General features: G+C 35.9%; 1 protein-coding gene across 1 annotated transcript in view; it reads left to right on the top strand.

Annotated features, from left to right (window-relative positions):
* LOC136008523 (cadherin-7) overlaps positions 1–26,805 on the top strand; it is an 83,857-nt gene that overhangs the window by 30,325 nt on the left and 26,727 nt on the right. Inside the window, exons 3-6 of the mRNA XM_065667926.1 lie at positions 9,916–10,210; positions 17,660–17,779; positions 19,929–20,096; positions 21,450–21,637. Coding sequence (XP_065523998.1) covers positions 9,916–10,210; positions 17,660–17,779; positions 19,929–20,096; positions 21,450–21,637 — 771 coding nt within the window. The remainder of the gene's footprint in view (positions 1–9,915; positions 10,211–17,659; positions 17,780–19,928; positions 20,097–21,449; positions 21,638–26,805) is intronic.

Below are 26,805 nucleotides of genomic sequence, written 5' to 3'. Positions count from 1 at the left end.
TGCATAAACTTTTCAAGTCATATACATCTGCCAGCCCAGAGATATTTTTCTATGAATTATATTACGGTCTTAGGTATTTGTTTGTCATGCTACATTCTTTAAGCATGATCACTTTCATAGAAGCCATATGTGGACAGTGCAGGGAGAAAACATCCTCACAAAATTTTATTACACTGCTGAAATAGACAGTAGTGACTGTAAGAGAATTTTGTCTTACAGCTTCAGTGATTCTTGGCAACAAAATAAATCAAATCACTGCACCAAAATAAGTCAAACCACTGGATACTGGTTTAGTCTATAACAGTGAGTAGTATGGTGCATTATGAATAAACGTGGATCATATGAAAATACTATTCGTACGTATGGAAGAGAACTTGGTCCCTTTCCTGGAGAAAAAGAAAATGCAGAGACCCAAATGCAGCTGGTAGGAATAACCATTCAGGAATTTGTAACTAGAAATTCACTCTAGTGGTATTTTAACGTGATTTAATTGCTTTAGGCTTTTTTATAAATGAGCATTTAGTAATTGTGGGTTTTTTAATCAAAAAATAAATTTATTTGGGTAAAAACAGAATCAGTTTTAATATGTTAAGACAGATAGCAAATCCACTTAGTTTGTCAGTGACGCAGCTTTGTTACTGAAATACTCACAATGAGTACTCCAAGGAATAAGTACTGATAGACTGAGAGCGGTTGGGTAAAAACCAAAAAAAACCCAAAGCTGAATGTTGAACAGGTCTGTAAGGATTCCAATGTGCATATTGTTTACAAACACTGTAGTCTGTTTCTGCATTCTAAATTTAAGCAAGATAATTTCTAAAAAGCTTGAAGTGTGTGTGAGGGGAAAGCGGGTCTCTTTTTTCCATTCTTACTCCAGACGTGTTATGTTGCCTGCAGGCTCTTGGTGGTGCTACAATACAGTATTGCTATCCCCCCACCCCCAATAAATATTATGCAATTAGCACATGTTGATGCACAGCATACAGATGGCTTTTACCTCCCAAAGCTGCCAAACTGTCTTTTTAAGAGTGTGAATGACAAACAGTCATTTTAGAGAGTGACATGTCATGATGATGGCACTTTAAAACTCCTCAAGAATACTCAGATGGCTACATATGCCCACTCAGCTCCATCTACAGCAGCAGTTGCTTCTGAGCTCTTCCTGTAGATGCACTAATCTTAATGGGCTGGCTGCACAATTCCCTGTCGCCACAGGGCATTTCATGTTCTTGTTATAACTGGGGGGAAGAAAGCACAGATTTGTGTGTACAGCATCTGCAGATATCAGAAAAGAAGAGGTGAGATAAGGAAAAGTATGTGTGTGTGCATGCGTGTGCACATGTATGTAAACATGCATACACTTTAATGTTCATATACATTGTAACACATATAATTGCAATCACTATGCCATTATATAAAGAGCTAAATTATATAAGTATACAGAGAGTGAGAACACTATAGACACAACTGAGTGTTTTTAAGAGAAAAAATGTCATAAACACGTGACATGGTTATTCTAATAATATCCAGGTTTCAGTATTTCCTCTTAATTATTTAACTTGCTAGACTTTAGATGATAGTATCTCTTATTCCTAGAGGAACCTTTCATCTGAACTTTGTCTTCCACTTGGAAGCCTTCAGGGCTTACTTAGATACTCACAGGAATGTTACGAAGTGTAAGTTTTACATCTATTTTGAATTTTCTTTGAACAATAACCGCCAAGGAACTAAGGAAATTTCACTGTTCTCTTGACCATTTAAACCCCCTTTTTCAACAGGTTAGCAAAATTAAATATTCACTTCACTTTATCTAGCTGAGGAGATAAGGTTATTATCCTCCTGGAGCACTGATCAGTCACTTGAGAGTATAAGATCTATATATTTTTTTTCACTAAAGTCTTCCACTAACATTTCTGAACATTTTATTGGGGAAACAACACAGAGGAAAGAGAAGCTAGGAAAGTCTAATTGGTTATTCAAAGTTTGGTCATGGAAAAGAATGTATCTGAGTAAATTAATAAAAATTCTTACTATTTTAATTTCTTTGGCACAGAAACATGCAGTCTGTAACAGCAAAAAGTAAAAAAACTACTTTAAAATGGGAAATGGGGAGTTTTGTTTTAAAATTATACTTGGTTCATTCAGAACAAGCAGACCCTTATGCTATTCTCGCTGCCCACTGGTCATGTTTTATGTTTGCTCCCCAGTTCCAGCACTTTAAAGTGAACGGTAATTTCATTTGCACCTTCCTTTTATTTCTTCTTTTTTTTTTTTTTTTTATCTTTTCCTTTCTCCTCCAAAGTAGGCTTTTTCTGTAGACTTGGAATAGTACTAATATACTAAAATTACAGCTGACCAGATTCAGGTTATCAGCACTTTTAATTGCCATTACACTAACCAGAGCATGAAAGGAAGATGCTTGCAAAGTTATACAGCTTTACTCCCAAATACTGTTCTTGCCCAACACTGGTTAGTTACTGATGATCATCTCCACTTACTACTTCAACATTTTCTTTCATTTATACTTTTCATTTTTAACTTGCTATTTCCTTCCATTTTAGCTTGTCATTTCTCCTTTGGCCTGTCTTCACTGGTTTTCCTCATGCCCTATCTCCTGTGTTTCCTCTCTTCCCTCTTTATCCATTTTATTTATTTTCTCTCTTATCTTATGCTTTATTAATCATGCACATGTATAATTAGCTTGATTATAGATGAAGCTTTGTTCTCATTGGCTTTAGATACATGTTAAATATGAAGATCTTGGAGGTCAAAATACACCAAATGACATACAATTTATCTGCAGGAGGGCTATTAAGGACAAGTTGTGGGATGACACAGCTGGTACTCCCAAAGGGATGTGGCCTTGTTTCACCTTGAATGTGAAATGTGCTCATGTGATAGGTAATATCTTGTTACCTCAGTGCCTTTATGATGATCCTGGATAGATATATTGACTTCCAGTCAATTGTAGTACTCTAGCATTACCCATAGAAAGATAAAAGAGGAGTCAGTCTGAGTTCAGGCAGCCTATAAGGACAGAGATGGATGTGAAGAGATCTCAATAATGTCTTGGACCTCAGTTGTCTCAGCAGCTCTTAGATCTTTGGTCAGCTCTGAGCACTCTAGACCGATTTTCATCAGTTTTAGATCAAGACAGTGCAGAAATCTTGTCTAGGCTGACCGGGTTTTGGACAAGCCTGTCACCAGCTGCTCATCTTAGATAAATAATATGGTTATACTGTGGTCTACAGCATTGGACCTTGTACTCCCACATGACTATCTGTGCACTTGCTTGACAAGGAGAAAGTCTGGAGGCAACAAAACAGTGCATGAAATTGCTAGTATGTCAAAGTGGCAAATTATGCCACTGTAGCATAGTTGTTGTCTGTGTTGGTTCCCTACTATACTGACAACATTGCTGAGACAAGGAAACTCTGGCAGCATTACAAGCATATTCCTTCTTTTCAAACTCTAATTAGAAATGTTAGGGGTTTGTCTATAGTCCTTTATATTGACTTATCTCTTGTCCTCAGTATTATCTGTTATGCTGAGAACAGAACAGAGACAAGCATATTTCTTTCTGAGCCCAGGCTTATACTATGGTTTTACATAAATTAATAAAACCAAAAGCAAAGAAAAGCCCTCCAGGAACTCCTTTATCACTTTCTTAATGTTTCTTGGAAAAAAAAAACAAAAACCAAAAAACAAAAAAACCCTTTTATAAGAAATTCATTACCTGCTGAATAACACTTTCACTAGAGCCTGGGTGTGAAGTCAATTTTATGAATCACGAGCCTCTGCTGACATCAATAAAATGTTGGTAGATCTTTCCCACATTACTTCTCTAATGCTACTGAATAAGAAATTAAAAAGATGTCTTAAGCTATTGATATTGAAATATGGTTACATTTTATAAGAGTGAAAATTTCATAGCTCCCCCTGAAAACAATTGGATTAGTAATTAATTGTTTATAAGTCCCTTAAATAAAACATGGCAAATATGTGGCATGCATGCACACTGGATTTTATTTAAATTTTAACTCCATTATCTATGATGAATTTTAAATATTAGACATTGTTTGATTGAAAGTGTTCCAAATCAGCAACATCGAACACTTAGTTATCCTGATAGTTAACAAATATAATCTTGTATTTTCAAAAGAAAAAAATATGCGAATATCTAGTGCTTTATGAGTAATCACAATTCAAAACACCTACTAGCAGTACAATATGAGAGGAAAAGGGAATTCATAACATTCTAGATGCAACCACAGTAAATGCTGAATCCAAGAACTGAAGTTTTAAGAATCTGACTGTTGTGATGAGCAAGCTTTAATAGAAATAGCCAAAGTAAGTAATTTTTTTTTTCAAATCACCTGTTTTCTTTCATCTTCTGTTATTACCTATTTAATCTGTATACACCTGACAAGTTCCCTTTTTAAGTCTTCCCAGAAAGCAGGGAGGGGAAGGCATGTTGTATATGAAGACAAGAGTGTCTTCATCCCACAATCAATTCTAAGTTGTTTTGTGATAGTAAATTATGGTTATAAATGGACAAGACAATTGCTCCTGGCTTGGTGTTCTTTCCTGCTTTTGTCCTTTCTTGTTTCCTAGTCCTTCTGTGCTTTTAGTGAGAAGGAAGGCATAAAGCTACAGTCTCATCAGTTCTGTACCACCAAGAACTATGGATGCCTGCACAAGCAGAGGAGGAAGCAGTTTCCATTCCTTTCCTCCCTTTCCAGTTATTTTCACAGCAGGAAAGGAAAGGGTGGTGCAGGCAAGGTAACTCCTCCTTGAGAAAACTTTTCAGGTGTTCTACATGTAAGTGCACATTTCTTACGGTCTGAGGGAGCTATGGAGCTAGGTTGTATTGAAGCGTCTCATGTTTGCTCTGTCTCTTTGTCAGCATTACCTCTGTGATCCTGCTGGTGCTGAAAACCCAGCAGCTCCTTATGTTCTCCCCATGCTTTTCTTCTTCACCCAGAATCTGTAAACTCTGCAATGAAACATTAGCCATGCTGCCACAGGTAGGAAAAACTACAAAGGTAGATCTTTGGGGAATTAAAAAAATTGGGAAGAGAGGCATATGAACATTGCACTTGCTTTAAAGGAGCCTGAATTGAAAAACTTTTCTTTCAGAACTCAAACATATTGGTGGCGACCAGATATACTGGATTATCTCTACTTGCTGTTAAAAACAAATGTCCTTCGCTATTGAAGATACTACATTAAGATATTTTAATGGCAAGTGATGCAAAATGGCATCATTTTTGGTTGTATAGGTCTGTACCTATCACAAAATCCAAAACCTACTGATTATCAGGGATCTTGAGAAAAACACAATAATCATAATCCTGAGGGTCCACATAAACGTAAATGCATTAGTGACCCTATACTATTGCTGAAGGGCCAAAAAGTGTGAGGGCAACATCCAATTCATTAAAGGACTTAGTCTAATAGTGCCTTTGCTACTGAGTTAAACTGACTGTTTTCTTCCCTCACACTATCTAAGCAAGCATTTTCTAAAACTGAGAAGCATTTGGGACATTTAGAGGTAGGGATTTTATTTATAATGTTTATTACAAACTTATTCTGACAGATTTTTTTTCTGGGATATTCTAGAATGGAATCACATGAGATCTACCCATCGAATCCTTGAATCCTCCATGTCTTTTGAAACAAGGTTTTAAAACTGCCTCTGTGTTGATCCTCTTTACTTTGAAAGTCACAGTCCCTATGTGCAGCTACAGGCTGAGCTGCAGTTCTCTGCCTCCTACTTGAATGTCCCTGTAGAAAGTGGGAGGGGTGATAGACAAGCTAGTAGATGGCACTGCCAAAGATTCATTCTTGGAGCCCTCCTGTAAACCAAATATATGATTCTCTATAATTGTTGCAAAATTAATCACAGAAATAAAAATTCCAGGTCTCTTTCTTAAATACACTTCTATAAAAAAGAACTACCCCCCTCAAACAGCAACCAAACAAACAACAAACCACCAATAAAGAAAACAAACAAACATTCAAAGTGTTTTCTACAGCCAACATTATAAGAAATTTACTACTTCTCTCTTCCTAGGATGTTAAACTAAATAGCTGGAAGTACAGGTAGTTTGAAGTCATATTTGGTAGTAGCAGTGGTGTAAAAATGATACAGGACTGCTGCATTCAAAAATTTTGTTCTCAGTTGCAAATCACTGATGCTTCTGTATTAATGACTTTGAAGATTGCTGTTTGGAAGGATTATGTTGGGTGGAACCAGAATAAAGGTAATTTGAAAAATGCACCAAATGTACATATGGATTCTGCCAGCCTAGTTTGTTTTTTTTTTTTTTTTCCATTGTTCTCTTGTATTGTACTTTCAAGATAACTCAGATTGACACTAAAATGCACATAAAAATGCTGGAAAAAAATCTTTACAGTGCTTTACACAGAATTGATTGTACTGTAGTGCCAAAGATAAACTAAATCCTGAGCTATATCACCTTCCTTAGGTTAAGTGGGTAGAGAATTGTGCTTTACTAACTTGATCATGGGCCAGCATTGCTTTTTAAAGGCTTAGTAGTATGAAGTTTTAATAAAAGATACAAAGAAGTTTCCTCTCCCAGAGCCTCGACCTTGGAGTAACAAAGGTCATTGCTAATCATTTTATTAATCCACACAGTAGCAGTTTTCTACTAAGGCATGGTTCCAAAAAGAGGCTTCTGTTCAGCATTTCACTTCAGGTCACCAGCCACTGTAGTGTAATCCATGAAGAGATTTATGGACCTCAAAGTGGGACTCCTTAAAAAACAATGTGTTAATCAGCAAGCAACTGAGTTAGCTAGTGGGAAATGCTGACACTACAGAATTTCTTCTTTCTCTTGGATGTGAAAGCCTTACTCAGTGCAACTTTGAGGATTTACACTTCTGTCCTATCCCCTGAAGGTCTCTTTTGCTTCAAAATACTGCTAGAAAGTTATTCAGGATAAGGCTGGATCTACATATAAGGTGAAAAGGAGGCTGTGCAGCCCTGCAGCCAAAACCCGGGTGTGAGCGCTACACTCTAGTGTGCTGATGGGCTTAGCTTCACCTCCATGAGACAGCACTTTGTTCTCAGCAAGTTGAGACATGGAATCCCTTCCCTCCTCTGCCTGAAGAGATCTACTTGTACATCTCTAACCTTCAGAAAACTGCTGTTCCTGTTAAACTGCTGTGTACGCTGGTCTCATCTGCTTTTCTCTCATCCAGCACATCCTTAACTATGCCACAAAAAGTGGGATCACTTTTACAGGGAGAATGGGAGAGTCTCAGTCACTACAGAAAGACCAGTACTCTGCTAGAATATGAGATATGCAGAAAACTAAATCACTTCAAGAAGACAAAGGCATTGTATCTTTGTATACCATAACAACAGTTCCTGGGTAATGTGATGCTTAGCATTTCAGGCTAGATTGCAGGATTCTGGCCATGTAGGGCAACCCATACAATGCCTCTGTAGCTCAGAGGAGACTTATGCACCCTGAAACAGGTCTAAGAAAATGAAAGGAGAAAAAGAAAGTAAACCAAAGCCAAACACAAGCCAGACAGAATCTTAATTACACAGGCCACTGCTCCTTTGTAGGAAAGGTGAGTACTCCCAGTCAAGTTTGAGAAAGCATAAAGAACCCTGACTGTCAGATGTGTGAGATGAACAGAGGTATGGTTTATTGAATAAATCTGAGCCAGCAGGGCTGAGGAGTGGGCAGTGCTGCTGATCTTGAAAGAGCCTGGATGTGAGATACATTTTACCTTGATCTGCTCACAGGGTCAGCATTGACTATTCTCCACTGTACTGAGAAGTAGGACTTTAAATGTTTGGAGAACTCCATCAAAGAAATCTTTGGCTTATTTAGATATCTCAGAAGTTACGTACCAACAGAATGAGGATAAACCTATATTTTGAAATCACGTAGTTAATCTGATTTAGACACCCTAGCTGTGTTTTTTTTGAACGAGTACAAACCTCAGACTCCATTTCTGTCTTAAAAGAGGGAGTATACTGTAATTGCGTAAATATGAGATATCCAAACAGTATAAGGAAATAATGTGAAAAAATAAGCATCTTTTTATCCAGCTGAAAAATTCTAAACTGATCATGAATACTTCCCCGCTGAAATAAGAAAAGCTTTTGCAGCTGTGCTAAGTTATGCCTGAGATAGCAATTTTCTGCATGCATTCTGGAAGCGATTACTATCTCAGTGATACCCCCAGCTGAGAGAAAAAAAAAAAGTTAGTGCAGGAAATGATGATGATGATGACAGTAGTGTTACCTCCGAACTCAACATGATATTGACATAGCATAGGTACAAAATAGATAAAAGACATAAAGAATCCAAACATCTTTAACATTGCCCTTAGCTATTTACAAGTAGTAATCCACTTTTTAAGTAGCGAGCATGTACTTTGAAGTTTACTGATGTTCTTTTCACTTATACCATATTAAATATTCACATGTGTGCATTACTTCCACACATGATATCACATTGTGATATCCACATCAATTGCTTTGTTGATAGGAGTTTGAATAGTGCATGAGAACTGTTGGAGTCTGTATTCTGTAACGGGAAAGTGGGACTCAGTAGACATAAAAGAGCTACAAAACCTCTGAAATTTTGCTCTGTAACTTTAAATAACTTATGTGATGAGGAAGAAATTTTATTTCTGTAAACCTGTCTCGCAATTCCAATGGAAGATACATTTTGACCTACTGAGCTGCATTTGTTCTGTGCCTGCTACAGTAATTTCAGGGAAACTACACCTGACTTTCAATGTTGTGTAGTTCAGGTGGTGCCAGGACACTTCTTGGTCTTTCTTACACTCTGCATTTTTCTGAAATTAGATAATGGAAAACAAGATATGGAAGGGAACTTACTGGCCCATCAGATAGCAGCAAGCAATCTATCAACCAATCCATTTTAATTCATTTGGTATGTTTTATTGCTCTACACACTAAACACTGAGGAAATCATAGAATCATAGAATAGTTAGGGTTGGAAAGGACCTTAAGATCATCAAGTTCCAAATCCCCTGCCATGGGCAGGGACACCTCACACTAAACCATGACACCCAAGGTTCTGTCTAACCTGGCCTTGAACACCACCAGGGATGGAGCATTCACAACTCCCCTGGGCAACCCAGTCCAGTGCCTCACCACACTTACAGTAAAGAACTTCCTCCTTATATCCAATCTAAACTTCCCCTGTTTAAGTTTGAACCAGCTACCCCTTGTCCTATCACTACAGTCCCTAATGAAGAGTCCCTCCTCCTTATAAGTTCCCTTCAGATACTGGAAAGCTGCTATGAGGTCTCCACACAGCCTTCTCTTCTCCAGGCTCAATAGCCCCAACTTTCTCAGCCTGTCTTCATACAGGAGGTACTCCAGCCCCCTGATAATCCTCATGTCCCTCCTCTGGACTTGTTGCAGCACTTCCATGTCCTTTTTATGTTCAGTATGTTGTTTCCCATACATGCACAGCAGCAGACACACACTGACATTAAGTTAGTGACATTCGTTTAAAGTCTCACACTTTAATAGAATAATAATCTGAAACCAGAAATGTAGTTAAATTCAGGTAGGAATAAAATCACAATTATAATTATGTGCATAGATGAGTGTATATGTGTGTGTGTGGCTATGTAAAAGTCAGGTATGAGAATACTATATTAGATGCATTTGAAAATGAGATTGCAGAAAAGAATGACATTATCTTGCTCAAAAGAGCAAGCTGACAGATTCTAATGGTCCCTTACATGCTGTGCATGATAAACATTCAGCTTATCTTCCCAAGAACAATAAAATTTCGTGTATTGCTGCTTGACTTAAGAATTATTTTTACATATCTCCATGCCACTGACTCTCTTGTAAGTTAATCTCATCTGTCATCAATTTTTCACCAGCTTCACTCCGATGTTGATAAAGGAGATGGTTCCATCAAATACATCTTGTCAGGCGAAGGGGCAAGTTCCATTTTCATTATTGATGAGAACACGGGCGATATTCATGCTACAAAGAGGCTGGATCGAGAAGAGCAGGCCTACTATACTCTCCGAGCACAAGCACTAGATAGGCTGACTAATAAACCTGTGGAACCAGAATCTGAGTTCGTCATTAAGATTCAGGACATAAATGACAATGAGCCAAAATTTCTGGATGGTCCTTACACTGCTGGAGTTCCTGAGATGTCTCCCGTGGGTAAGTGCAAAACACACTGTTGGTACTGTGGGAAATCTTCTCATTGCCTTTTTAAAAATTTCATTTTCATTGTATCACACTAACCTAATTAATTATCTATGAGGCACCTGCAACAGATATTTCAAGGCTTAACTGGAAATAACATGCTAGATTAAGTATTTACCCTTTCAAAAATATTGTAAAACTCAAATAGCTATGTAGGGATTCAGATAAGCATTTTATGATATTTTTCTCATTCCAGTGCCCAGAGGCTTTCTTTTATAATTCTCATTAACAATAATAAGTTTCATACCTATGCTGTGGTATTCAGAGGTGATAATATATAATTTTGTTCAGATGAAGTCCATTTTTAATAAACTCTTCAAATTTATGCTACTGCCTAATTTGTTTGGTAAGTGTTTCATATATCAGTAGCAGTTTACTGTATATCTTTTCTAATACTGAAATCCAGCTGTCCGGGCAACACATGCAAGCAGCAAGGACTGGGGTACAACATGAGATAGTTTCAAATTGCCAGTGAAATCAGAGAAGAATGTCTTTCAGACTGTCATATAAGAAGAAATGCTAATTTTTCCTGAGTTTGAATTAAGGAAGAATTTAAGCATCAAATCCACTATCTCTTCATTTAAAAGAGAACAAATATTCATTTGTTGTCAGGTGCTGATTCAGAGTAGATAGGAGTTTGGCCTAGAGAGAATTTGGTAAATTTTACTTTAAATTATAAATGCAAGCATGAAAATAAAAAAAGCACAACTTAATCTACTTCACTGGAAACTGGTGCATGGGAAGTCTCACTACAGGTTAAGAGAGCCATACATTTATTGAAAGCGTAATTTTTCTTGACTAATTTCAAATTATATCAAAATATGAACTCTTACAGTAAGACTGCTCATATATAATTGCTTGTTTCTAGATACTGCTTTGTGTATTTTGACATTAAACAATGCCTCTAAATTAGATCTAGAGAGACAAAAATAATATTCCCTGCCTAAGTGCCTTGCAGCAATCATTAGTCAACATTGCTTTTGTGTTTGAAACTTAGTTTAGGAGCCAATAGGATGTAAGTAAAACACTGCTAATGAGTTTTCTCTGTATTTATTTTCCTAAGTAGTGACCATAGACATTATTTCTCATTTGAAACTTTTTCATTGTTACTCAAACAGCATGCTCATGACAAAACTGATAATAATAGTTTTGGAAAGAAAAATGGACACCACAGCTTTTGAGGAGTGACAGGGAGGAGATGAAGTCATGATACACCAATAAGATCTTTTTTACTGCTGCACTTTGGAAAAACAGATATAACCAGATAGTCTAAGACTGCAAAACGTAGATATTCAGTACTTCAAAAATATGTTCTGTACAAAATACATATATTTTTTTAATCAATGTTTTATTTTTAGAGTTAGATCATGTAAGTGAGCTGAAGCATGCAGCAGTGATTAGATTTTTGCTCCCTTGTCTTGTGCCCTGAAAGCAATAACTTTAGATTTTCCTTTTGCATAAGTTTCCTCTGCTTTGTCCTGTACTGGCATATTTACATATGGAAACAACTACAGAGATAAGAAGCTTACCTACACACACATGTACGTGCGTGTAAGTAGTACATGCCTCTACCCCTCACCTGTGCTCCATTTGTTCCAAAAATATATTGGAAATCAATCTGTGGTGAGTGCGAGTGTACAGTGGAGAACATAAGGACTGTTTTTCAAAATGACCTGCTTTTGCATATTTTGTTGGATCTCTACCACATTAATGACTGAAAGAAATTCTCTCCCATACGGACCATACACCACCAAATATATATACAACATAGGTGCAATACTATGCAAAATTATTGACTGAGACTTGTGTACTCTCTTTAATTTGTGTCAAGTCAGGGTGGTTTTATTTTCATGAATTTCCTGAAACTGTAGATTTTAAACTTCATCATGGTTAGTATCACACAGCTGCCAAATACTACATTATTACTATATTAAGGGTTATCATGAAATGCATGTGTGATACTTGTCTAGTTACGTCTATTCACTGTTCATACATATAACCCACTTTTTAATTTGTCATCCACAACATTCATGAAATATTAAGGAGAAACCAAGTAGCCCTCTCCTATTTTGTTTAAAATTATTTCCATGACAAGGATTTTTAATTGGATATTAAACAAAATGAAAGAGATCACAGGATTATAAATCCAAATTAACTATAAAGCTAGCAGAGCTATAACCTTTAACCTAAAGGGTAGTTATGATAGTATAATGATTCTAAATTTTATTTGACAAATATTTTAGGACATTACCTAAGGCTAATTGAACTCAATCTTTTCTGTTATTTGAAATTACTTTGGGTCAGGTTCAAATTATATTTGGGTCAGGCCCAATTATATTGATTATCCTGAACAGGGTAAATACCTTGATGGCTTGTAAATTCATTCATACAAAAAACCTCAAAGATATGACTTATCTGAAAATCATTTGGGTTTTTTGTTGTTTTGTTGTTGGGATTTTTTTTAAAGTATGCCTCTTAAAAAGTCTAGCAGTCTTATGTTTCAAACAAAAAGATTTAAAATTGTAGTTTAGAGAGTATTAAGAGTGTTCCTGCATAGTTGAGCCAAAAATAGCTGATGTGAGATACTGATCTGTTTAGATTATAGTCAAGGGAACTGGGGACAAAAATTCCAGTACCCAACATAATTTTGGCTTTGTTTAAACTTCTCTACTATTCAGACATATCAACTCCTTTGCAAAAAATATCTTTCTTGCCACATTTATTATTTCTGATAAAGATGGATAAAAATATTTTATTTTTATACCAAACTGGGGAGGGTGGGAGGGGAAATCTTGTTATCATGCTTAAATCTTTGGTACAAGTGGGCAGTGGGTTTAGAGACCCTGAATGAAGGGAGAGTGTCTCCAGATACAAGCACCCTCTGCTTCACCTAATCTGACCTTGCTGCTGGGCTGGAACCAGTCTTGGACTTTGTTCCCAAGTGAAGGTTACCTAATGAGGCTGTGGGAGGACAGGGAGGTAGTGAAAACGATAGGATCTGCCTCCAGGTGCTGTCTCTTCTTCACACTCCTGGAGAGGAAAGGCTGTGGAGTTATTCCTGCATCAGGTCTGGGTGAGGGCCAGTGGCAGAAGAAATACAAGACCCAGGCTGGGCTGTTGCATGTAAGAATTCAGCAGGTATTAAGGATAATTTGATAGTAAAAATGTTTAATATTTATAGTAGCTACTGATGTGATGCAGAAATGTGATGCTATCACAGAATTGTCTTGTGTGTTATGCATATTATTCATCATTAATTGATATCAGCCAATGCTTTTAATAACTGACTACTTTTAAAGGTCTATATTTCAGTTGTTAATGTGGCTACAATTGACTTGACAAGGGTTTGCACAGTTTCAAAAATAAGCATTTGTTAAGTTCTCCTAGTTTTAGAAACCAGTTTTGCCTTAAATGATTTCATCAATGTTAAAACCAAAGTCACATAAGCATTCCTCGGGCAAACTAACTTTAAAAGTTTTGCAAAATATCACACAAGGGACTAGTGAGATTTTTAGAAAAAGCTCTGTGCAGGGGTTTCTAAAAGAATAAACTCAAAGATTTTAAAAGAACCTTAACCTCAAAATAAACTTTAGCAAACAGTTTATCTGACCCTAACACAAAAAAGGATGGTCTCTGCAACTTATTGTAAACATTGCCGAATTGAGACTTGGGTAAATTGAAGTGCAAATACTGTTCTAAATTACCAGTCCTCTCTGCAAAAACTCCTCCCTTCTATATGCCCTCATATCAGAACTTAAAGAGGTCAAGTTCTCAGATTGCTGCTATTTTGTGATATCCACTACTATCTAGTAAAGTTTAGATTAAAAATCTATAAAACGATAGCTTAAATATTCTGGGGGGGAAACAAAAACAAAATAAAACAAAACAAAAATGAAAATCCAAAGCCCTCCTCCCCAAAACCAGAAATCTGTGCCAGCCATACAAAATTCAGTGTGTTAGTATCAGTAAAGAAATATTCTGAACACCCTTTGATCAGCAACACTGATTTTCCTCAGTATCTGCTGCAATTGCTGAAAAAGTTTATGTAGTTGGTACATGTAGAATTCTTTTTGATGAACTGATATTTGAGTTTGTTATAAAGACATAATTATAGAGAAAAATAATTGCAAAGGAATTATTGTCTGAGAGGGAAAGACGTTTTCAGCAAGTAGCCTTTATATATTTTTTTTAATCCATATCAGATACACAAACTAAGAAATAATTAAAGTCTTAGTTGTGAAGCTACAGGTTATAACAAGTCATTAATGAAAGTCTGGGGTAGGGATAGTGTCCTCTTTATACCTGCAGTCTAGGGCTCTGAACAGCATTGCCATAAACAAGATTTACTGGGACACTCATTTAGTTGGATGGAGTGAAGGTGGTGTGCTATTTGTTGACTGTCTCATGTTGCCCAAAAGCCCTAATCTTGGGCATATGTATGGCAGCTGACCACCTGTGTTATGAGGTAGGGCAAAATGTTCAGGAATAGAAGGAAGACTTAATTTCAATGCAGGAACACAAATTCTCCCTTTGTAGTTGGAACTACGATGCATTTACACATTTTTCCTCAATCTATAGATTTCTTGACTATCCATGAGTATCTATAGAGCTCATGTGTTTATGTGTTTGGGTTTTTTTTTGTAAAGAAAATAAACATACGAATTTGACATCAATCCATTGCAAAAAAAAAAAAAAAAAAAAATAGGACATCTCTGAATTGCAATAAACCTGAAGGAATTACTGCTCTTCAGGAGAAATATGCTTTCTCTGGGAAATTCTCTGGAAATCTTCCCATACTGATCTTTCCATGCATGATATTTCCTTGGAACTGATTTCCCGTATGTAGGACTTATCACATAGTTAGCATACCTTATGTTAGCTTGCATATTCTTTTTAAAAAATATATGGTGCAAAAATTTCCCTCTAGGCATAGGACTTCTGGAAGCTAAAAGTTTTTTTGTGCAACTGGTAAAGAAACAATGACAGTAGCAGATGCTTTAAAAGATTTTTCTCACATGATGCTAGAGAGAAATTGATTAGCACAAAGGGACCTAGAAAATTATTCTTGCTTTCAGTTGCTGATTATGCTTAAGCTGGATGAGTGCAGAAAGTTTTGGTGTTAGAATTTCTACCTTAAAAGAAACCCACCACCTTTTCTAAAGTATCTGTGTGCTCTAGGAGAGAGCCAATTAGATTCAGATACTGACTTTATTCATCTCACGGAATGTAGAGGGTTTGTTTGCTACATCAATAGATTTTTACAGCAAACAAGCACTTCTAAGCTTGCAGGATTTCCAAAATGTCTCTGTTGAGGTTGCAGAGTCTGTAATTTCTTTGATCTTGTATTGGTCTGGAGTCCTTGACAGCAGCAAGAGCAAGGAGCAAAGACGTAACAGTGTGTGAGGTTTATAAGCACTTTTGCCAATATTTGCAGACATTGTAAGCTTCATTGGCAGGGCTTAGGGACTTTGTAAGTGTGGTAAGCCTGGCTTTCACAAAGAACACAGGATGTCAAATAATCATTACGATACCCTTGTACTCAAAAGCTGGAAAGACTCTGGCAAGTTTAAAATAGGTCCCTATATGAAATTACACTATAGAATGATCTGTAAAATCAGTTTGACATACTGAATCAAAGCTCTTAGTTACTGGTGAACAGAAAATTGATGTATTTGAAGTCCCATAACTGATAAATTACTTGATGGATTAACCACCAATTTTCTTTTTAAACTTTCCATCTACTTAGCAGTTGCATGTGAAATTTCAGGTTGAGAATAACCTTTTCTCCGTCCGAAAATATTAGACAGTCTGCAAGAGAGAAAAATTGCGTTAAAATAGAATTGCAATCATAATACTTTGTCATGGATACTTAAGGAAGAGAGGCCATAGCTTAAGTCAATAAGGTTACCTTATGAATCATCATTTCTGGTCAGAATTCCTTCAAGCAGATCCCATCTTTAGTAATCTGTACCATTTTATAGGGGGCTGTTCTCAGTCCTCTCCAAACCTTCAGCCTGGTCCCAGGACCCATTTGTGATCCTCTACTTAACTGAGAATTGCAAAGCTGAAGAAAATAGGCAGAGGACATACTATATCAGACATAAAGAATTTCAGAACTTTGTCTCACCCATTTCCTGAAAAAGTCCAGATAAAACTGACCAGAATACAATTTCTGTTATGTTCACCCTGGACACCTGCTGTTGCAGTATGTTCTTAAAGAGTGATTTCTAGATTCTCTGGTCTCATTTTCGCATGTCAAAAATGTGTTCATTCAGAAAATGAACACTCTACATTTAAATGAACACTTAACAAATGATTTTCTCTAATCTTGTATCTAAATCCAGTTTATGAAGGGATCTGATCCTCTGCTGAAGACCTTTTCTGGGCATTTGCCAAATTGCTACAATATTAATTTGCAACCTAACCTCCAAATGGGTCCCTGGGCTGTTGAGTGGAAGGTCTCAATGTTCCAGACAATCTGCCTGTGAGAAAAAATAGCACTTTCTGGCTGCCAGAAGCTGATGACCATGGCCAAGGCCATGGCTCCCAAGTGTTTTATCATGTTCTCAGCATACATCATAGAAGCTGTTGTAAAAACAAAACAAATAGGAACCGGCACTGAGAGTATAATGAATAGGATCTAGATACAGAATGAGATCCTCACAAAATATATCCTTCTTGCTAGCCGGTTAGACATTTCACTTTCTTACTCCTGTCAAGATAGAGACCTTTCTTCCTCAAGAAATGTTTATGCAACAGATTATTATCACAATTGATACTGAAGTATTGCAGATTACTGAAGGAAATGGGTACTTTTAACAGGACTTTGGAGACATCCCTCACCACTTTTTCTCTGAGCTGACACAAAAATTCTTCAGCCATTTTTTCAAAAAAGGATAAATAATTTTATAGGTTACAATTAATTACATATATGTATGTACAATTCTCAAAATATATAAACATGCATGTATGTATATTTGAATCTCTACTCATTACAATTTTAGCATGCAGACTTCTCTTCAAAAGGAAGCACACTTGTCTTCAAAAGGAAGGTATTACTGTATTTCATACTTAAGCATACTTCAGACATCACAATTGTTTACAAAATACTGTTCATGTACCCTCTACCAACCAAAGACAGAGATAGAGAGAGGGAGCTACTGAGTGAGATGTTTTTCATTCCTGTGAGCCAGAGGCAGAGAATGACAGAATGCCGTTAACAGCTGGTACTACTGGCTTACAAAGAAGATGTTATATTTTCAGCTGAATCAGCATGGACATTATGAATAATTGTGAAAACACCACCTCATACTGTTTCAGATATATATTGACACACCATGTTGAAGAAGTATAGTTCATATTTTTGGATCTTTTATGTACAATAATCCCTTAAACATTTTGCAGGTACATCTGTGGTTCAAGTGACAGCCACTGATGCCGATGATCCTACTTATGGCAATAGTGCTCGAGTGGTTTACAGCATATTGCAAGGACAACCTTACTTTTCTGTGGAGCCAAAAACAGGTAAATTTCCATAAGCTGTCTGCAGTAATGCTGGGGGTGGGGGGGTGAAAACTGGGAGGAAGTGCATTGATACTTGCTAGGAAACTACTAATGTGGGCTTGTGGATAATTAAATAGATTTATATTTTTGTTGCTGCTTTAACCTATTATTTTTCAGAATAGATTATGAAATTGATACATCTGATCTATGTGATGAGCAGACATTGCTGGAATGGGAACTTTTATCATCTTGTCAGTCTGCTAGCTGCATGATCTGCCACTTGTTGCTTGTCTTTCTGATCAATGAAAATTTCAAGATGTTGTGAACAAGTTTTTTTGCAGATGTTTGTTTTAGAAATACCTAAATGTCACATAGTCAGATTTCCTTAAGTATAGATTTATCTCTCCATTCTACTTTTTAAACTGAACCTTTGTTTTGGGAAATATATTTTTCTCTATTAGTTTGAAAAAGAAAACATGGAACTTTCTATCTTTATCTGATATAATATTTTGATGCCACTTTCAAAGCATATTACTGGTGTGAGATTTTTTTCCTATTTTAGTGAAATTTTAGGAATAGTTTAAGCCACAACAAAATACAACCTTTACTCCTCTGCAGTTTAATAGCCATTACCCATTCTACTGTATCATTCCACAGAATAGAAAAGTAGGGTCTCACTCAGCTCAGTGGAGTTTGGTGCCTGAGCTTTCACTTACACCAGTATGGAGAAGATTTATACTTTTTATTTCAGAGAAAGACAAGCTGAGCGAAAGAAAAGCAAACTATTTACCCTACTTATCATAACCTGTGATGTGAATCAGACCTGAATCCTAAAGCTATGATGAAAAGGCAACGCTATTTAACATCTGAACTTGAAGATATAAATAATATAATTATCTTCATATTGCAACAGGTCCACAACAATATGATAGTTTCTTCTAAGTTAAAATCTTTAATGGTTGAGACTGAAATGTTTGCATACATTTTCATTTTGATGTGATACTCAGGTTTCCTGTGTGCATGATAATTAACTTCCAAATCATTGGTTAACATTGCCTGACAATTTGACTATGATAGAAAAGCCAGCAGACCAGAAAAAGCAGTGTAGAAACAATAACATTATAAAATTGTATATTAATTGCATTTTAGCATTGCTTGTAAAATTGGTGAAATAGTGCCAAACAGTCTGTGAAAAAAAACTTTTAAACCCAGAGATGATTAATGGCAAGTCCTGCATTCATAGGGGAAGAAAAAAATAAAATTCTAGCTAAACATTCAACAACTATCAGATGAAGAGATATGTGTCCCAATGCACCTCTCTTTTATTTAGTTTGTTTATATTTCCTTTGCTGCTGACACTAAGTGCTGGCGGAATAAACGGTTGCCTCTCTGGAAATCAAAGTTAGTGGCTGTACTATGTACTGCGTATGAAATATTCATAAAGTCATCACATTTGAGAAGGCATATTTATTTTCTGATATATATCAACAGAACTGAAAGGATAGAACATGGAGCTTTTGTCTTGTTTTCATTTCAGACCAATTAACTACAAATTGTTTGCAGATAAGCAAATGGACAAAACAAAAGCTATTTCAGACATTACAGTATTTTGATTAATAAGTAATAAAAAAAATCTTAATTATACTAATGCTTTAGCAGTGCATGTTGTTAGAGCAAATACATGCTCCCAGTAAAATGAGATCATTATGTAGATATGTGGAGTGTGGTATTGATATCAAAATTGTTAAGAGTTAATATGGTGAATGATTATTCAAGAGATTGTGAAATAAATCTTGACCTTGTAATCTTAAAAATGAATATAGAATATTCTTTTTCCTAGCTCTAAAAAAGAAGGAAAACACAGAAGATGGCATCTTCCAGGGAAGGGAGTGTTACCCAAATTAATACGAATTTTATAGTTCAGGGAGAAGATATTTAGAAAGCAAAGTCATATATGGCATTTCCCAAATAAAGTCGTACTAAATAAAAACTGGTGGGTTTTGGTGACTAAAAATAAGTTCAGCTCCTAGTCAAAAACTGAAATATTAATGTTGAAATTGATTCATTCTTCTCCTGTTGCAATCACTGCCCTGCAGCTGCCTTTTAAAGGCAAACCCAGCTTTCACAGTAACGTGTTTGCTTCTTCAACCATTGCCATGTCTTACTGCAGGTGTTATCAAGACTGCCCTTCCGAATATGGATAGAGAAGCCAAGGACCAATACCTACTAGTTATTCAGGCAAAGGACATGGTTGGGCAAAATGGTGGATTATCAGGGACTACATCTGTAACTGTCACTCTGACTGATGTTAACGACAACCCACCTCGCTTTCCAAGACGTAGGTTGCTTTGTAAAAATATGACTTGGAATATTATTTGTAAACATTGTTATTTTCTTTGCGTCATGCTAATTCTAGAAAAAGAGTGCTTAGCTTCCATGTTAAGTACTTTGTGAATCACTGACAGCAAGGTATATCATTATTATTATTATCATTATTATCATTACTATTACTACACTTGAAGAATTTTTTTTTTTACCTACTGCATTTCAGATAATTTAAATGATGTACAGCTGGTACATTTATTAATGTATTTTACTTCTTCTCTACAAATAAAGACAAAAAAAGATATACCTCAAAAGATATTTATCTCTTAGAGTTTAGACTTCAGAATGCATAGTTCTTAACTTGACTCTTAATTCTTCATATTCCTTTGGCATTTTTAGCAGGATTTACCTCGTGCATAGTGTGTTTCCTAAGATGTTAATTGCAAAAGAGCCAGAAAGTTATCTTCCTTCCAGTTACTCTGTTCGACCAGGGTAATTCTCATCCTAAACAAAGAAACAAGCACAGTTGTATGCTCAGACCTGAAGAGCTCAGTTTATTAAGAGCATTCTGTCTGGGGTGCTTTCTTCTTAAAGAAAAAAAGTCCTTGCTAAGTAGAATCAAAATAATGTGAATAATATACTCATGTCGTCTCCAGCCTCACTTCCAATGATATAAAAAAATAGATCTGTATGTAATAGATTATTTCAAGCTACAGACTGATTAAAATAGCAGACTAAATGAATTTATTTTTGAAGGTGAGGGTGTTATTGGCTACAGATTGCACTCAGATACCCTTTTGATAGCATATATATAATTTTCTACTTGAATGAAAAGCTGTAATTATCAAGAATGCAGATGATGTATTTACTGTTAAAGAAATTAATATATAACTATTTCTGGTCATATTCAGATTGCAAACTGCCTAATTAAGATGCACAGCTATGAAATAATATGAGTTTATGCTTCTATTATTTGACTTACTTTCTTTGTTTCCCCTTTTATGGAAAAAATGTAAAACATTTTCTGCTTTGCAACTCTGTAGCAGGCATTCACCTCGTGATTTGCACTTAAGTTTTGAATCATGTTTCTGCATCTTTGCCTTGTACTTAGTAAGTACTAATAGTAATTAAAGCTCATCATAAGGAAAACTTAACAAAAAAAGAGCAATTCTACTTTAAACTGAAGAACATAGTCTGGTAGCCCAAGTAAATATTCAAGTGTTTTAAAAGAAGGTAAATTTTAACAAGGCTGTTTTTTTGTGCTTTTTTTTCTTTTTTCTTTTTTTTTTTTTTTTTTTACTTTTTTAGCCTACAGTCACAGAAGGCTCTAAATTAATTAATTTTTGGGGTTTTTTTAATTCCACAGGATCATACCAGTATAATGTCCCAGAGTCTTTGCCAGTGGCTTCTGTGGTGGCCAGAATAAAAGCTGCAGATGCAGATGTGGGACCTAATGCTGAAATGGAGTATAAGATTGTGGATGGTGATGGCTTGGGAGTATTTAAAATTTCTGTTGACAAAGATACACAGGAGGGAGTCATAACAATTCAGAAGGTAAGTCAAATTTTTCTCACTGATTTGATCTGTATTTGTAATATGAGGGCAGGCAATGAGAGTACAAGCTTTTGTTTCTAAAAGCCTTATCTGCTGTAAAAGTTTTCATTGGCATATTTCATCTGCATTTCTGTGTTTGTGATTTTTGAGCTTTTTAATGGTTTACACTGAAAATTATCGTGTGTCTTTTTGTCAAAAACTGTTTGTTGTGTTTGTTTTTGTTTTTTATTTTTGTGGGGGGGGAGGTTAAAGCTCCTGCGCAAACAAGTTAGGATGGGAAACTAAGCATTCGTCTCATTTGTTTTGGTAATAAAGAGAAAATGTGAAAATATATCTTACAGTAAAAAATGCAAGGTCCAGATGCAAAATAGATCCCAAACATAATTAAAACAAAACAAAAAAATTATATTTTTTTGGTTGATACTGTTCTATTCAGAAGGCACATATTACTAATGTTAAAATTACATATAGAATCATAGAATAATTAGGGTTGGAAAGGACCTTAAGATCATCTAGTTCCAACCCCCTGCCATGGGCAGGGACACCTCACACTAAACCATCTCACCCAAGGCTCAGTACAACCTGGCCTTGAACACCGCCAAGGGTGGAGCATTCACAGTTTCCCTGGGCAGCCCATTCCAGTGCCTCACCACCCTTACGGTAAAGAACTTCCTCCTTATATCCAATCTAAACTTCCCCTGTTTAAGTTTGAACCCATTACCCCTTGTCCTATCACTACAGTCCCTAATGAATAGTCCCTGTCCAGCATCCTTATAGACCCCCTTCAGATACTGGAAAGGCTGTTACGAGGTCTCCATGCAGCCTTCTCTTGTCCAGGCTCAACAGCCCCAACTTTCTCAGCCTATCTTCATATGGGACATTGACCACAACTCTTTGCGTGTGGCCATTGAGCCAGTTCTTTGTCCACTGAGTGGTCCACCTATCAAAGTGATGTCTCTCCAAGTTAGAGACAAGGACTGTCGAATGCTTTGCCCAAGTCCAGGTAGATGACATCAACTGCTTTACCCTTGTCGATCAGTTCCATAGCCCCATCATAGAAGGCCATCAATTTGCTCAGTAACAATAATTGTTTACAAAATAATATAGTATAAAAAATATTTCAAAAACATGGAAATATTTAAAGAAATATTGTTTCTTCTTAGCTTTCTATATGTACAGTTAAAAAAATAACATTTTAAAATTAAAAATTGTGTTTATTTTAAGCATATTAAATATCATCGTTCTTACCTTGCTGCAACATATTTTAGCTTACCCTTTTACAAAATAAACATATGCTGAAATATTTTGCAAGAAAAAATAAATTTTGAGGTGGACAGAAGAAAAAAACAGCAAAACAACAGATACTAAAGCAACACCTTGATCAGAAAATTTCTTCTCTCATTTCACACTCTCAATGTGTGAAAGCTTGGCAGTGTCAATACTGAATCTATGAATCTATGGTGCTAACTCTGCTAAGCAATTTAATACCCCCTAAACTGTGGAACTGATGGCGTTTTAGAAAAAGTGTAAGTATGTTCCTGAATAGGGACATATTGTAGTTAATATGATTCCATAGCAAATTTTTATTCCTTATATACTCTTTAATCTTTGTAAATTTCACTTACTGGTTGTGGGTTTTTTTTTCTTTTGGTTTGGGTTGGGTTTTCCTCCTCTAATGCATCAATTTTAGCAGCGCCTATTGCAATAGGACAAGGGGTAATGGTTTTAAACTAAAACAGGGGAGATTCAGGCTGGATGTGAGGATAAAATTCTTCACAATGAGGGTGGTAAATACTGGAACAGGTTGCCCAGAGAGGCGGTGGATGCCCCATCCTGGAGACGTTCAAGGCCAGACTGGACGCGGTTCTGTGCAACTTGATCTAGTTGAAGATGCCGCTGCTCATTGCAGTGGGATTGGATTAGCTGTTCTTCGAAGGTCACTTACAACCCATACTAGTCTATGATTCTGTGAATTCCTTTCCAATATAAAAATTCAGTAACATTTCTCCTTTGAAAGAAGTTAATACTCCATGATGTTGCAAATCAATGGGCTAATTTTCTGATTTGCTGAACACCTCCTGAGAGTGGATAAGCATCTATCGATGTCACAGCAAATGGAGGATGCTCAGCACCTTTGAAAGATCAGTCACTAATATATATAATGTGAATAATCTTTTCTCAAGGCAAAAACGTGCAGAACAAGTATATAGCAGGCTATCAATAACAGTGTATGCAGGTTAAATGGGCTTAAGTCATCGAGCCTTACCTGCTAGATCACTGCAGAGTTGGGCAATGGTTATCCGTGCATGATAATGTATGCTTGTTAGTAAAGAGTCAGGGAAAAAATTAGATCTGTAGCCTGGAACCTGCCTAAACATTTTACTATCCAGCACATGATGTTCTGTACACCTCTGACTGCAGTTAACACCCTCCTTTTCATGCCCTTGAAATCAGCTGAAGCATTGAGAAACAGCTCAGACTTGAAATGTATGCCCAACATTTTTAATTCCTGTGCATTTATATGTTCGGGTGACATGTCTGGGTACATATTAGGCAGTAAAACTCCAAAGCAAAAACTTCTGAAAATGCACACTTTGGTTCTAAATGCAGATGCATGCTTTAACTTTGCATATTTTTGCTGCAGCCGTACATATAAATAAACAGGGTAGGCATGAACATCGCTGCCAGTATCTCTGAGAAGATGAAGGCACTGCTCCATTCATTTTTGTGCTGGATGTTGTGGAGAAAGTGTGTCACTTGGTTATTGGAGTTCCATACAGAAACTGAGGATTTTACATTCTGTTTTTAGAAAGATAACCATTTTGAGATAACTTGAAAAGCTGACTTCCTCACTAGAAACTAAGACTTTTTTTTTTTTTTTTAACGCATAAGGCGCATCAAGTAAAAAAAGAAAAATTTTGTAAAAAAATTTTAGAGAAGTGATATGTAAGAATTCAATGAGCAAAGCAGGACTTTTGTATGTTCCAAGTGGATGGAATAGGAAAGAAAATGCCAGGGGTCAGCAAAAATTGCAAATAAATTATTTATTTATATAAATTCATGAAAAAAACTTTTGTAAAAATAGAGAGATACAAAGAATCTTGATACTAGAAAATTATTGTAGGTTTAGGTATTTCCCAGGATTACTTATGTATAATAGACTTGAGTAATTCACATATTGGTTTGAAATTTGGGAAATCAGTGAATGAGATATGGGTGTGTTTAATATTTAGTTTGGTTTAGTTTTTTTCTATGCACATTTGAACACATTTCTTCTCTGCACCCAGTGACACAGAGATTTCAAAGCATCAAAAGCCAGCAGAAAAAAATAATGGATTTACTCTAACAGTGATATTCATCAAAATACGGAGTGTATTCTTCCCTCATGCGTATCTCTTCTGCATTGCTAAATCCGTGTATCTCTTTGGCTTACATGGTTTATTCAGAATGGATTTTCCACTAAACATTTTGAGAACAGTGCAATTTTTCAAATAATAGTAGTAGTTCTCATTGTTTTACAGCCCTGGAAGGACTGAGGATTACATGTTCCTGAATATGCTAGTACTGTTGCTGCCTAGCACCCAATGTTTATATATACTAGCTACTAGACTAAGCCTCAGTTCAAGGTAACATTTTGACAATAGGCTGGTACTCATAATAACTCTCTTGACCATACAGTATCAGATAAGGAATACTTTCTCTATGTTTTCATCCGCCTGGTCTTTATCCCTCCAAAGAGAAAACAGTAGGATTGTACTATGTTATGCCCACACCTAAGGATCATGTATGTACCATTATACAACATTTACTGCTATGTGTTTTCTCACACACTTGTGACAACTTATTTGCTTTTGTGCTGGTTAAGATATTTGAATAAAAGTTAAATGAATTAGATGTGAAATTCATGTATTCCAGCAAGTTTCTTAAGTACAAAACCACCCCAACTTTTTCAAAATTTTCTTTGGGACAAGGAATAACTTTTGCTTACGAATTTATGGCTAAAATAATAATAGGAGGTTAAATATTGGTAGAATTGATTTTTTTTTGTGAGATCAGTGAAGCTAGAATTTCATCATATGAAAGGAGCTAGTAAAACAGTATTTAACCGTTTACTTGGTTATTTGCACTAAAAGATAAAGTCTACCATCTTCAGCAATACATTAGCTGAATTCAGATGCAAAAATTTTGTCCAACATGCATCTAGGATGGTATATAAAAGTGCTTAAGTTGTTTTTAGTATGCCAAGCTCTGTTTCCAACCTGCAAAAATATGAAAAATGCTAAAAGACAATCTTTTCCAGCACCTGATATAAACAAGTGAATGGGATCCATAAGCACAGTTCAGAGCAGTATTCTCAGTTTACAGGATGGGTGGGTCAGTGGTGGGAAAACTAGTGAGGGTCTTTTCCTGTAACCTGCTATGTTCACACAATTTGTTGCCTAGTAGTTTAAGTCACTGTGAAAACCTTCCTATTTTTTTTTCTTTTCTAGCTTTCTCTTTTAGTTAATAATAATAATAATACTACATAAGAGAGAAGTTCTCACTTGTCAAGTGAAATAGAAAAAAAGCTCTTCCTTTATTTTTATCCTGTACAGAGCAGTCCAAAGATAACCACCTACTCAAACTTTGTGCTAGAGTTCTGATGTTGCAAACAGTGTTAGAGTTTGGCTATTCTCCACCCTGTAGGCACACTCTCTGTAGTGAATTCCTAAGTAAAGCTAAATTAGATGTGTAAGTTACTTTTAAGCAGGATTTAGGAAAACAACCACCTTAGGTGATCTTTTCAGAAAAAAGAAAAAGAATATTTTGTACTTTTGAAAAGGAATTGGGTATTTATATTTCTTAGAAGTATTTGAAAATTTTAGAACTATTTGAAAATTTTATCCTGATTCACACTGTGACTCAGTCCTCCATCTGTAGAGTAGGATCAATTCCTTCCTGTGGTTTCATTTGTAAAGTACATTCTGCTATCAATGCTCTGTTAGTAAGGGCTCCCACAATTTGCATAGATGCACTTCACAGTGGTGTGAGTTTTTGGAAGAAAAGTGTAATTTTTCTGAATATATTAAAAAAATACATTTTTTAAAATGTATTGGATTTGTCTCTGTGGTATCAGCCTTCAAATTGTAGAAATGTTTGTGGAAATGAATGCTGATTCAGTTATTTAA

The sequence above is a fragment of the Lathamus discolor genome, chromosome 2 (genome assembly GCF_037157495.1).
Source record: "Lathamus discolor isolate bLatDis1 chromosome 2, bLatDis1.hap1, whole genome shotgun sequence".
NCBI classification, from domain to species: Eukaryota; Metazoa; Chordata; class Aves; order Psittaciformes; family Psittacidae; genus Lathamus; species Lathamus discolor.
Note: the sequence above shows the minus strand (reverse complement) of the source record. Positions and strands in the feature narration are given on the sequence as shown.